The 14,143-nt window shown below is 41.0% G+C and overlaps 1 protein-coding gene across 1 annotated transcript; it reads left to right on the top strand.

Moving 5' to 3' along the window:
• Positions 1 to 22: 22 nt before the first annotated feature.
• LOC138971190 (riboflavin transporter 2-like) lies at positions 23 to 13,493 on the top strand. The gene is made up of 6 exons (XM_070343844.1): positions 23 to 248; positions 4,512 to 4,709; positions 5,042 to 5,700; positions 6,165 to 6,444; positions 7,034 to 7,234; positions 8,161 to 13,493. The coding sequence occupies exons 2-6, from the start codon at positions 4,533 to 4,535 to the stop codon at positions 8,356 to 8,358; spliced, it is 1,515 nt and encodes a 504-aa protein (XP_070199945.1). The 5' UTR covers positions 23 to 248; positions 4,512 to 4,532; the 3' UTR covers positions 8,359 to 13,493.
• Positions 13,494 to 14,143: the final 650 nt, after the last annotated feature.

Raw genomic sequence — 14,143 nt, forward strand, 5'->3', positions numbered from 1 at the left:
AATTTAGAGCTGTCTGCTACAGCGCTCCATCGGTGATGCAAGAGGACAGACTCAATAGCGGAGTTTCCCCCACGCGATTTTGACGGACAGTATGTATTACTCGTCATATAGGTTGCTTTGACTGGACAATTGGCAGTGTTGACATTTAACTGTCAACAGAACGTGTGTAGAAGAGTCGGGTTCAGTTTTGTGCTGTCGATCGGCTCTGTGTAAAGAACCAAAACAGGACCTTTCCGTTCATGAAACAGGTGCGTTTATTTTTTTCTTCTCGTTAAAAAAGACATTATCAGCGGCCCATTATCAGGGTTCACAAGATCTGTATCATTGTTACATATTTAAACTATGTGAATGTACATCCTGTTGCCTCTGCGCGGTCTTCTAAACTCTACTGTCACCATGGTGGTTGAATTGTAGATGCATGCATGGTTTACCCTTTTGCATCCGTTCCGCGTTCGACATTGTGAATAAAGGACCCTGACACCGACCTTATTGGTGGAAAAGCTTGCATCCTGTTTTCGCTCTCAGACAGTGTCTTGAATTGTGAGTTTGTCATTGTGTATTTTTAAGCCTTAAAGTTTCACAAAGAAAGAGGTTTGAACTGAGGTAAGTGTCAGTTTTTTGGTGCTGAGAAATGTTTTATCCCACTGATGTGCTGTTGGTGATTATGAAAGGTCTTGCCATTGGATTTGATACATGCAGCTATAGGTAGGACGTCAGCCGACCTTGTTTATCTCACATAAACTCCATACTGACTATCCCCTTCCCCTCCAAAGTGATGCTTATCAAACTTTGGAGTCTGTATTGAACTCACGTGAAAAAAATAGTATTTTGACTTTAAAATTTTCTTCATTGCAAAATCTTTCTTTTTCTCATTCTGGGGACTAACCATTCGATCGGTGAGTTTTGGAATATATCAAATATTTGTGTAAAAGCTTTTGGCCTGGAATAGACCTTTTTGGTATCTGAGCAGCTCGATCTCGCAAGATATCCGCGAGACACGCTCTATGTTATGCTTTGAACATCGCGAGAACTCCAAACCTCTGCTTTTGCAGCTCGCGCTAGATCGCTATACCACATGCTTTGCTATGCCCTGAAGTTTGCGAGAGCTCGGAATACCGATACGGTCTATTCATACCAAATCTGCTTTACCTGCAAGAACTAGACATTCTTATCTCCATCTAAATAATTGTACTGTACCCCTAATCGTCAGGGAAGCATTCAGTCCAGAGTTTATACATGTATTGGCAGAAACACGACGTCCTACCCATAGCCACATGTGTTTTAATTTATGGTTCTCTTTTATTCTGGAAAGGTATACTCAGATAAGGGGCTCTTTGAATGTAACCAAACTGTCTGCTGTTTTAAATGTCATGCTGAGCTCATGCTGGTATTTTGTAGAAGAGTTTTGGGTTATTCATGTAATGACGGATGTGTTAATTAAGCATCTGGAAATTGAGTCTGAAGGGGGGAGGTACACAGTAGATTAATTTACTCATTTTATGTGGTTCAACTTGTTTGAGGCAGCGCTTAAATCTTCCAGGGGCATTCAAGAAATTGGATCCGGTCCCCCACGGGAAGAAGATGTGGTATAATAAGACCTATATGGCTTCAAAGATTAAACTGTTCTGTTCTGTTTCTTCTTTCTTTCGTGCTTACTGTCTTTCTAATTCTTTCTTTCTTTTTCTTTTTTGTGTTCTTTTTTAATTGTTTTGTCAGCTCTTCCCTGACAGAGTCCAAAGGGCAACACTCATTTAATTCTCATTACATGTTTATGAAAAGAGTGCTTATAGTATTCAAGTGTTGTAAAACTTTTTTTGTTTGTGTGTTGAGATTATGTGTCATTTCCAGTCGTGATCACAGCATTATGTAAATGTTTGAACATAACACTCAGCACATCTATAGTAGCTGAGTGTGTCACAGTAATTTGAGTGCATGCTTTGACATACATCACTGTTGCTGTGACAACCCATGTTATGCTGATTTGCATTTATATATGTCACAATGGGAGAGGTTGATAATGAAGGTGAATGAGGTCGCTTGCACGTTTTACATGTTTTCTGTTATTAGTTTGGTTATTAATGTTGTTATTATTTTGCAGAAATAAAACTTGTATAATAGATTCAGTATTCAGTTAGAATTTGTATAAGGTTTTATATATGTATGGGGAGATTTATATAGCGCTTGACGTTGTCTAAGCGCTTTACATATTACTTTCTGCCGTGTGAGATGGAATTTTTTACACAATATATCACGCATTCACATCGGCCAGCAAATCTCAAGCCTATTAGGGCGAGCAATCACCTTTCACGGTGTTTATTCCAAGTCACATGGGTATTTGGTGGACATTTTTATCTATGCCTAATACAATTTTGCCAGGTAAGACCCTTTTGTCAATCGTGGGATCTTTAACGTGCACACCCCAATGTAGTGTACACGAAGGGACCTCGGTTTTTCGTCTCATCCGAAAAGACTAGCACTTGAACCCACCACCTAGGTTAGGAAAGGGGGGAGAAAATTGGTAATGTCCTGACCCAGGGTCGAACTCGCAACCTCTCGCTTCCGAGGCAAGTGCTCAAAGAATCCTTTTTCGTGGTGGAAAATCTGTTGATGAGGTAAGCCTCTCTGTTGCCAGATTCATCTATTCTGTTGGTAAATTAATTTTAAGCCTTTTATATATATTATTTATATTAAAAAAACAAACAGGCAACAAAAAAAGGACACTCAAGTGTGTGTTTCTTTGTACCATGTTATATTTGATACATCAACAAGCTACAACAGTTTTGGGGGAGCTTATTTCACTCTGTGACCCTGTCAGGCGTTAAATGCAAAGTATTTGTTTGTACTATTTTTAGACAGAGGGGAAATCCCACTGACTCACACACACCTAAAAGCTTTTGTTTGTTTGTTTGCTTAAAGGCATACTAACGCACTCCCGTGTTTACAAAGTGTAGTTTGCCCACAATCGATGTCAAACGCACCATAAGACCATATAATGACGATACGTCACCATGCGCGGACCATAATACATGCATTACAGCTTGTTCTAGCCTCTGAAAAAGTGAGGATGTCAACAAAGCCGCGGTGTTCTCTCCCTTGCATCAACGTTACATGTGTTGCCAAATCTATAAATAGGACGATCCAGATCAAAATGAAAATTCAAATATCTCAACATTTAAGGGGTCCTAGACCACAATATTTTGCAGGGAACTTAATTTAGTCTGTCTCCAGCTGTTGGTAAAGCAATTAGCGTGTATAGTCATCGAGTACATATGCCTTTAACGCCCAGCCGACCACGAAGGGCCATATCAGGGCGGTGCTGCTTTGACATATAACTTGCGCCACACACAAGACAGAAGTCGCAGCACAGGCTTCATGTCTCACCCAGTCACATTATTCTGACACTGGACCAACCAGTCCTAGCACTAACCCCATAATGCCAGACGCCAGGCGGAGCAGCCACTAGATTGCCAATTTTAAAGTCTTAGGTATGACCCGGCCGGGGTTCGAACCCACGACCTCCCGATCACGGGGCGGACTCCTTACCACTAGGCCAACCGTGTCGGTACACCTAAAAGCAGAGTGTGAACAAATGTAACTGGAAAATACTGCATGTAGTGCGAAAGAATCAGTGAAGATTACTGGACATGCTGTTGTCAGAGTTGGTCAACATGACTCTCTTTTCTCTATTGATCTGAAGCTTTCAGCACATAAAATAACTTGTGGAAAAAAAAAGAATGCATAAACTTGTGCACACAAAAACTGAAAATACAGACTGCTTGGAGACTGTTTAGGGGGGTGGGGGAGGGTATATGGAGACTGTACTTTGGAAATAGAGGGGGGGGGGGTGGAGAGGTGAATTGAGACTGTAGAACCTGTTGTGGGTGATCTGTGTATTTTAGGACCATCCCCTTTTCAGGCTTGTCGTGCTTGAAACTGCAGTCACTGGATCTGTTTCAGCCTGGAGACTGCCTGCTTTTCTGTCCTTTTTGAAATTTTTTTTTTTACATTTAGTCAAGTTTTACCTAGGTTTTCTGATAGACTGGAAATCGAGACAAAGGTGATGGCGCGCACGTGTGTGGGTATGAGTGTATGTGTGAAGCGATTCTCAGAAAACTACTGAACCGTTCTTCATGAAACTTGACAGAAAAATGATTCCACATGATAACCCTGACAATCTGGCTTATAGTGGAACTTGTGGCGCTACTGTGACTACCTCATTTTTTAACCAAATTAAGATTGAAGGGGGAGGGGGGCTTCCTTGCATGACTACAACTGTTTGAGTAATGCAGATCATCAACTTCTGGTTTTATTATACTGTTGAACTTGCCCTGGCGACCGCTTCATGCTTAAAGACCACTTGCCTGCAACAACAACCCCAAAGGATCCCTAACAACTTTTTTTATAATTCACCTTTCCATAGTGACCAAATGTCTATTAAAATCACTGTAGGTCAGTTTCTTGGGTGTTTGTTATAGATAGATTTGACTGTTGTGGTTCTATTTTGCTTTCAGGAAAACATAAACTAAAGCAAGATGAGTCAAGACTTGTGTCAAGTTCGTGGGACCAATGTGGTGGTGCTGTTGCTGGTGATGATGTTTGCCATCTCGTCGTGGGTGGACATCAACGGTCTTTGGGTGGAGCTGCCCATCCTCACCCAGCGACTGCCCGAGGGATGGAACCTCCCGTCCTACATGGCCGTCATTATTCAGGTACGCACATGTTGGAAAAATTCAGAGTCAGAAGAGACATTAATGCCACTGCCTGTCAGAGCAATTTCTTTGTTTCCCTCTGCAAATCAGTTGATTTGTACTCAAATGCTCTTCTTGTCATAACATAAACTGGTATGCGTTTATTTTGAAGATTTTCAATGCTGTAACTGGGACGCTGGTTTGCACGTTTGTTGAAATAGACATCTCAAGTGAGCTCAGACAAGTGTGGATGTCAATGTTAACATGGCAGTCTTGCTTCCTCTAATACCCACCTCCACCTCCATTTTTTAATGTAGCATGCATACTCATTGTTTACTGTTTCTTTTTTGCAGGTTGCAAACATTGCTCCCCTGACCTACGTCATCGTCCACTCCGTGTTCCCAAAGCGCAACATTGAAGTCCCGGTCATCTACACCATTATCACTGTGGGTGCCGTCTCCTGTCTGCTCCTGTCCTTTTTCTGGGATGCCACGGCCGTCATCGCAGGAGAGCTGCATAGCGTTGGGTTGCTGGCGCTGCAGTTTTTCCTGGCTCTTGTTGACTGCACATCATCTGTTGTCTACCTTCCTTTCATGGGCTCCTTCAAACAGGAATACATGACAGCCTTCTACATCGGGGAGGGCTTCAGCGGTCTCTTGCCCAGTTTGGTGTCGTTGGCTCAAGGCGCTGGGGAGATGCGTTGTGTCAATCAGTCCATCATGCAGAACGTAACTGTCGATGGTGCGTCGACAATGGAGCCATCATTTGTTGTCTATCCGCAGTATGAAACTCCCAAGTTTTCTATTGAGGTTTTCTTCTTCTTTCTGTGTGGTATGCTGGTGGTCAGTTTCATTTCTTTCACTCTGTTGAACTTTTGGCCTTACGCTAAGAAAGAAAAGGTGGATGGGAGTGTGGAGTCGGAGCAAGAAGGTCAAATTAGATCACAGCTATCGTTCCAGTCTTCAGCTTCAACAGCGTCATATGAGCTCAACTCTCACATGAATCAGCCAAGGTGAGAAGACACCTCTTAATTTGTTTGTACACATGGTAAAAATAAAAACAAATCTGTTGGATATTCCTTGAGATGTAAACAGTCAATTTAAAAATAACATTTCCATTTTAAAAGATAGGTTAAAACACATGAAGAAGTTGCGTTGCAATTAATATTTTGTTATAGAGTGCAGGTGCAGGGCCACATGTACAATGCTACCCTCTCATTAGAAAATATCTCCCAGCAAAGGACAGCTCTTTCTTCTCAGGCAAGAACATTGGACGACTGCTTATACGGTGGAACACCCCGTCTAAGACCACCCCCTTTTTAAGACACTCTTTTCTCGGATATTCTGTTCAGAACCTCTGTAAATTTCCCCCCATTTTAAGACTCCCTCCTTTTCAAGACGTGATTTTCTCATATTTTTGTAGGTCCTAAAAGGGGGGTTCCTCTGTACAGTGTTGGTGAACATTGTGTGCTTTCAGATTTTTGGATCCAGCTACAGTGAGAGAGGCCCAGTCACTTCAGTCAGATATCAACTCCCGCAGTCGTTTACTGATGAACTCACCGACGGACTCCAGCACCTCAGGACCAGAAGTATCGGAGTATGCTCTGGATGAAGTTGTCACCATTACTGCTGAGCGAAAGCAGTTGAGAAAGTGGGAATACCTGACGTTGTTGTTGCTGACAGCCTGGGTGAACGGACTGGGCAATGGGGTGTTGCCGTCTATACAGTCCTACTCCTGTTTACCGTACAGTATAGAGGTAAGTGTTACGCTGAGGGTTGATTCATGTGAGTGTGTGTGTGTGTGTGTGCTGAATGTATATTATCCCATTGTCTTATCTTATGGATGCTGATACTATTCCCTGGCACATAAAACAAAGAGACTGCCAACGTTCCAAACATTCATGTCGTCATACATTCATTGCCTCACTTGTGTCTTCTCCCCAAGCGGCAGCACCTTTTGCGAGCTAAGTCTTTTGTTGTTTGATTAATATTTGTGTGTCTGTGCACCTAAAAGACCGCTGGGTCGAAATATCTGTGACTGTAACGTATTTTTTTGTCAATAACAAACGTTCCAACAACTTACCTTCCCTGGCACATAGTTTCATTAAACTTGAAGAGAGTGGCAAAATCTTCTTCAAAAGACAAAACAGCTATGTCCACACAAAAACTGTCAGTTTTTCAGACATTTGAATTTGTATGCAAGTTTGGCAAAGAAAAGACTAAATATAAAGACAAGTTAAACATCACTGACAAGGATCACCTTTGTCTTGTCATGTGGTTTTATTTTTGCTGATAGTTCCTATCCTTATGAAGGTAAAAAGCATGTGATGTTTTCTTTTTTTCCAGGCGTACCACCTTGCAGTAACGCTGTCCAGTATAGCCAACCCTGTGGCATGCTTTGTCACGTTCTTCCTCCGAGCCAAGTCACTGCGCTCTGTCTCCATTCTCTCCATTGTGGGATCCATTCTCGCCACCTATGTTATATACACTGCTGCCTCTAGTCCTTCGCCTCCTCTGAGTAATCATTCCTTGGGATCATTCACAGTGGTAAGCGGATTGTTTACATGTATTTGCGTTTTTATCTGTGGGCAGTTTACTTCACAAATATGTCACTTGATAGCAGGGTAAACTAAAAGGGGTTTGATTACAATGTAACTATGAGGCAGAAACTAACACCAAAAAATGTATGGGGCTCAGCTGAAATAATGGGAGGGGGGGGGAGGGGGGCAGGGTTTAGCCCGGTAGAAAAAGACAATGGGACATTTGTCCCCCTCAACGAAATTCTGATGGGACATTACATAGCTGAAGGAAAAACGCACAAAGCAGGCTAGGCGGTTCGAAAATGCTTTTGTTGAAAGATGCAAAATAGTGCTATTTGGTGCCATATGATGATATGAGAATTTGCTAGTGTATCTGGTTAGTGTGTGTGTGGGTGTTTATCTGTGTTTCGATCGATATCGCTTCTGTTGATAGTTTCTACAGAGGTAATCGCGCAAGCACAGATAGTTCGCAAGATTGGTTGAATACTAATGAATTACATTTTAAAAGCCAATCACAGCGCATTTCACAAACTCGCAAGTTGCTCGTCTTGGCGCAAGTTTTTGTTTAGGTCATTCCGAACATTGTACTCCCGTGAAAAGTGTGCATGTGGTGGCGCAGTGGTACGTAATCTCAGTGCGCCCTTTGACGCACTGAAGGGAATTCCAATGGGACATTTTGAGATGTTATGCCAATGGCACAAGGCGCACTAGTAAATGAAACCCTGGGGGGGGGAGGGGAGGGGGGGGGATGGGAGGGGAGGGGGGGGGGGGAAGGGGGGGTCAATGTGAAAGTTATTACAAGGAAACTAATCTCTGGTTTATGTTTTTCTGTCACTAAGTTTGACAGAGAGACACTTTGCTTCAAATTTAAGAAAAAGAAACACAGGTTCGCAAGACGCTCTTCACAGTTTTTCACCCCCTCATTGTGTGCAGGTGACAGCGTGGGTGCTGGTTGTGTTTTTCTTGACCTACATCAAGGTCAGCATAGCGTCCATGCTGCGAGAGGAGGGTAAGAAGGCGTTGCTATGGTGCGGGGCCTTCACACAAGTCGGGTCCCTGGTGGGAGCGCTCATCATGTTCTTCATCCTCAACTTCTACAAACTCTTCAAGCAGGCAAATCTTTGTGCTTGAGGTTGTAATCTCAAGCAGACATCCCAGTCATCACAGATCTGTTAAGGCTTTTACACAGAATGAGAGCATCCTTCCACTTGAACTCACACAAAAAAAGATCTTGTCATCCAGCATGTCAAAATCAGGTGGGTTACAGAAACACACAAAAAAAGCAGCATGTATGCCCCGTAATTTTAGAATGACTGCCTAAGTGGCAGGTAAAAATACGTACACATAAAAGCCCACTCGTGCCTACGAGTGTATGTGGGAGTTGCACCCCACAAAAAATCAACAGCCTGGCTGCACTCCGGGCAGAAAGGATGGACCTGTTTTTGCAGAATTAATTTTGCGAGTTAACACTACTGTCAGTTACAAATTAGATTGAACCAAAAAGTCTACCCAGTGTGGACACGCAATATCGATTCAACTAAAAACGTTCACTTTGCACAGAATTCAGCGGGGCCATACATTTTTGTGTGTATGTTCATGTGGAAGGATATTATGTAAGACATAAGATAATTTATTGTCAATTAAACAATGGATGAAAAAGTGTGGTTCATCTGCTCTTGAAACAACCAAACAACACATGACAACAACCCTATACATAAAAACTATAATAACATACGAAGTAAGAACCGCCAAAGTACTCCAGACAGGCACGGCCGCCCACATCCATACTACCCCCACTCACATAGACACACGCACACACACACGCATGCACGCACACACACACGCACACACTCTCACGCACACGAGTTGATGGTAAGAGATTTATCCAATGCATTGCACTTCTATCACAAATCTAAAATGTATAAATAGTAAACTTGTATTCACAAATAAAAACAATACATGCAGCATCATAGAGGATCATATAAATAAGAGACTAGTCAGATGTGTGGGAGCTGACATGATGGATTACATAAGAAGGAAGGACCTTGAAAGGTTTTGTTGGTGCAAATGCTTCACTTTGATACAAACAAAAGGAAAGGAGGGTGACAGATGTTGGACATGTCCAAGAAAGAAAAATCAAAACTTCCAAGTTGTACTGAGATCCCATCAAAATCTGAGAATACATCAGATGTCATCATTATAAAGTACACTTGAAAAATGCTCCCTTGGCTTTTCCAGGAATCTGTGTTTATATGAATAAAGTATGTGTATGTACTTTAGTTACTAATTCAATAATTAACAATTTGTTTTTCAAGCAAATGATCAGTATTAGCTGAGGGTTCTTTTCTAACATGTTTCGAAGCTGCAGCTTCGAGTTCTTGTGAAAAATTTTTGAAGTTGCAGTTGATGTACTAAATTTAGTTTTTTGTTTTTGTGTGTGTGCTAAAACTAGAACCCAGGCAATATAGCCCCAGCTGTTTATTGGTGAAACAGTAAATCCCTCCTTAGAACCAGATTCTACTTGGGGCTGAGATTGCAATCTGTGTGTGTCATTCTTGATAATTAGAGACACTTTTTGTGTGAGGCTGGCGTTTGCAAGCATTCCATGGCCTGAACTATTATGCAGCTTGACTTTTAATTTCATAAAAGTATTTGTCCATTACTTTTCATGAAAAGCATTATAGCTTGTATAATTAAAACACCAGGAACTGCAAGCTGTTGCATATGCATGCAGTTGACAGTTGCACTTTCTGTTGTGTACTCATGTAGAAATGTGCCAGGTATTTGTGACACTAACCGGCACGGTTGGCCTAGTGGTAAGGCGTCCGCCCCGTGATCGGGAGGTCGTGGGTTCGAAGAACCCCGGCCGGGTCATACCTAAGACTTTAAAATTGGCAATCTAGTGGCTGCTCCGCCTGGCGTCTGGCATTATGGGGTTAGTGCTAGGACTGGTTGGTCCGGTGTCAGAATAATGTGACTGGGTGAGACATGAAGCCTGTGCTGCGACTTCTGTCTTGTGTGTGGCGCACGTTATATGTCAAAGCAGCACCGCCCTGATATGGCCCTACGTGGTCGGCTGGGCGTTAAACAAACAAACAAAAAAATGTGTGACACTTACTGACGACGTGAGCAAATTTGAATTTAGAATCTCAACTGGCAATGCCAAACGAGACTTACGATTTTATGTTGTTGTGCTAAGTGCCCCAGGAAGATATGTTACCAATGTTTGAACAAGTGTGTGTGCATGTGTATGTAAGAAATGTTAAGTCCTTAATTTGTACTGGAAACTTGCATTCTCCCAGTAAGGTAATATATTGTACTACGTTGCAAGCCCCTGGAGCAAATTTTTGTTTAGTGCTTTTGTGAACAAGAAACAATTGACAAGTGGCTCTATCCCATCTTCCCCCTTTCCCCCTCGCGATATAACCCTTCGTGGTTGAAAACGACGTTAAACACCAAATAAAGAAAGAAAGTGTGCATGTGTGTGTGTGTGTGTGCAAGTTTGTACTTGTGTAAAATGTCAGCATTAGCTTAGATACATGTATGTGTTCTCACTTCTATGTTTCTTTGGTTTCTCGCTGAATGTTGCACATTTTTGAGCATTAGAATTACAATGAAGCCATATTGATTAAAATATGTTTGATTCCGTTGTTAACATTTGCTATCATCTCATCGTATGGGTGTTAAGGGGAGGGATGTGGAAGGCATGACTATTGCATGCCCCATTTGTGTTAACAAGAACCGGATGGCAAAAGGGGAGACAACTAATTAATGCATTGAGGATGCTGTTCAGCAAATATAAAATGGTATGTGTATATGCATGAAGGTTGTTATTCCTGTACATTTGTTGCCCATTTAGAGCCAGTGTTGAAGAAGAAATCCATTTATGAATTATTGGTACATTTTACTTATAAGTTTTTTGATATAACAGACTGACATGTATATATTAAAGGCACAGTAAGCCTCCCATAAACCATCACAGATACGGTCAGGCTTTTACACACAGTACAAACACCCTTTCATTTAAACACTCACCGATTGAGAACATCCTAGATGCCCTCCGTAAAGAGCGAACAATTTTCAAAGAATTTTTTTTTGTGTGGTTTATCTTACCCCTGAGCCATCGTGAACCCGTGTGATCCAGTTTCCCTTTTTCACAATGTAGTCGTCAGTTAGTCATTTGAATGCGACTCGATGTGAGCTTATCTACAATAGCACGTTTTTATGCACGAAACAAACGGCTGTGGTTCACAAGAACTCTAGCGATGGCTTTTAACTGTTGAGAGGAACGGCGATATGCCGGATAAACCGTCGTCTGCTACGACCCTTGCGTGACCCTGCTTCCGGGCTTTTCTTTTTTCAAACTTTCACAACTTCGAATTGCACTGATCTTGTCTTGATGAAAACACGCTGTCAATTTATTATTTAGATTTTAAAAGTTAGGTCTAGCGCAAAAAACGCACCACGGTCCAAAAACTTTCTGATTATCGATCCACGGCTATCGCCAGTTTAAGGGAAGTAACTCATTTTTGACCTGAGTTCAGGATGGGTCCAAAAAGTGTTCGAGACAATCTGCAAAATTAATTCTTTAAAAATTGCTCGCTCTTTACGTAGGGCACCTAGGATGTTCCCGTTTGGTGAGCGTTCAAATGGAAAGGTGTTTGTACTGTGTGTAAAAGCCTGACAGTATCTGTGATGGTTTACGGGAGGCTTACTGTCCGGGCGTGATTTCCGGGATATTCATAACAGCCGTCCAGCACCAAAACGAGGCGCCATTGTTGTAAAGGGCCAAGTCCACGAAAATAAATTCTTTGAAAATTTCTCACGCTCGACAGAAAGCAGCCAGGATGTTCCCGTTAGGTGAGCGTTTAAATGGAAGTATGCTTGTACTGTATGTAGACGCTCGGGGAGCTCTGTGATGGTTTACGGGAGGCTTACTGTGCCTTTAATCATGCTTTCATTGTCGCCATGTTTATGGAGAATGCTGTGCATTTCCTTTATGTACATTTTTCTTTTAATTTCGTGTTTGCGGTCTCATAGATTTTTTGGCGGGGATTCTGTCATTTACCGGTAAATGCCATTTTTGTTGCTTTACTGGTACACTCTGGTTAATATGTTATCAGTTTGAAAAGAGAATGCACTCATGTGTCTTGAAATTGTTTAAGTTCTATTTTATTTTATTTATTTATTTATTCTTATCTCAAATGGATATGTGGATGTGTTATCAGTGAATTTATTAATGTCTGATTGACAAGAGCCATTAGTAAAAAAGCAAAGAAGAAAACAGGATGGTTTATGTTGGATGGAAGCCATAATATTTTTTTTTCTCAATGTTGGACATATCTCAATGAGTGCCAAGGAAGTTGACCATATCTTTATTGACCTGACATGCAGTCCCTGTGAATATTTCATTATGTATAATTACTCCGTTTTGTTTTTAATGCACTAAAAACGAAGGGTAAATTATTTGTTACTTTTTGTTCCGTTTTCTGTTGATCTCTTGTTGTCTATTGCACCCAAACAAAGACAGCCAGGCACATCTTAGCATCTGTTGCATTGCTGAGGTCTAAATCTGATGGTTGAAAATTGAAAGTTGACTGTACGTTTTAGACTTCTTTGTCTTTTTTTTCTCCTCCTTCTTCTAACCTTCAAAATAATCACCAAACTCTGATCGTAAAAAAGTAACTCTTTCCATTTGCTACATGTATTCAGAGTAAAAAATAAGAAAGGTTAAATTATTGGAGCATTTAGTTCAGGACAAAGCCAAACATTCACAGGAACTGTGACCTACTAGTCTTAGACAAACAAGAGACACATCAAACAAAAATGAACGTTAGCAGTCTCTTTTGTATTCAGAGTAGTAAGAGATTACAAATAAAAGATTTGTTTTTCTCCTCTTAAAAAGAATAATCATTGTATGATACGTTCCAACAACTGCCAAAAGACTCAAAACAAAATGCTTATACTGTCTTTTCAGTTGGTGTGAATCATAGTTTTCTGAATGAAATTAATCTGTTAATTAAAATAAAGTACTCTTGTCGTTAGTATTGACCAGTATATGTGTCTTTTTTTTCATGCACAGAGAGGGTTATTGTTATTGTTACTTTTGAAAGTGTTATTATTATCTGACTTTCATTTATTTCTGGTTATTGCCAATATGAATCTCAAAACAGTGCTTTTGTATCTCTTTGTTTGTTTTGTACCTATCAGAATCTTTGTTGTGATGGTTTTATTCTTGTCTGAAATAAATTAGGTATTTTACATGCCTTTCAGTCGCTACTTGTTTGCTGTATACGTTCCTCAGGCTTGGTTGTATGAATGTGTTTTGTTTGTACATCTGGGGGAGGGGGGTGTTGCAAACATATTTCTCAATCAAATGTGCATGCACACACCCGCAAAACATAAGGACATGCTTAGACATCTTTTTCTCTCTTTAAAGAATGTATGAAGATGCCCCTACGAGCCTGGCAGGTTACGGAACCAGCGAGCAGTTAAAAAATGTGTGTGTCTGTTTGTCTGCGTGCATGAAGAGTACACCTTGAGTGTATGTGAGTGTGTGCACATGCATGTAAGGTGTATGTATACGTTTGTGTGTGAGTTTTCAACATCTTCTGCATCATTCTTAGATCCAGAAACTTTCAGTCAAGGCAAACCTGTAGGGAAGTTGACATTACATGTAATTGCATAAAGCAGCACTCACTTCTTTTAAAAGCATATTATCTTTGACTACCAGGCGAGGTGCAGTGAATGTTTTGTGTGCGTGTGTGGTTTTTTTTTGGGTGGTGGTGACTGACTTAATTGGTCCATTTTGTAATCCGTTCAACTTTCTTTTAGACAAGTTTCTAACAAAAGAACAAGCAAAGAAACAATACATTTAAAACAAGTCGCGTAAGGCGAAATTACTACATTTAGTCAA

This window comes from Littorina saxatilis, linkage group LG1 (genome assembly GCF_037325665.1).
Source record: "Littorina saxatilis isolate snail1 linkage group LG1, US_GU_Lsax_2.0, whole genome shotgun sequence".
Taxonomy (NCBI): Eukaryota; Metazoa; Mollusca; class Gastropoda; order Littorinimorpha; family Littorinidae; genus Littorina; species Littorina saxatilis.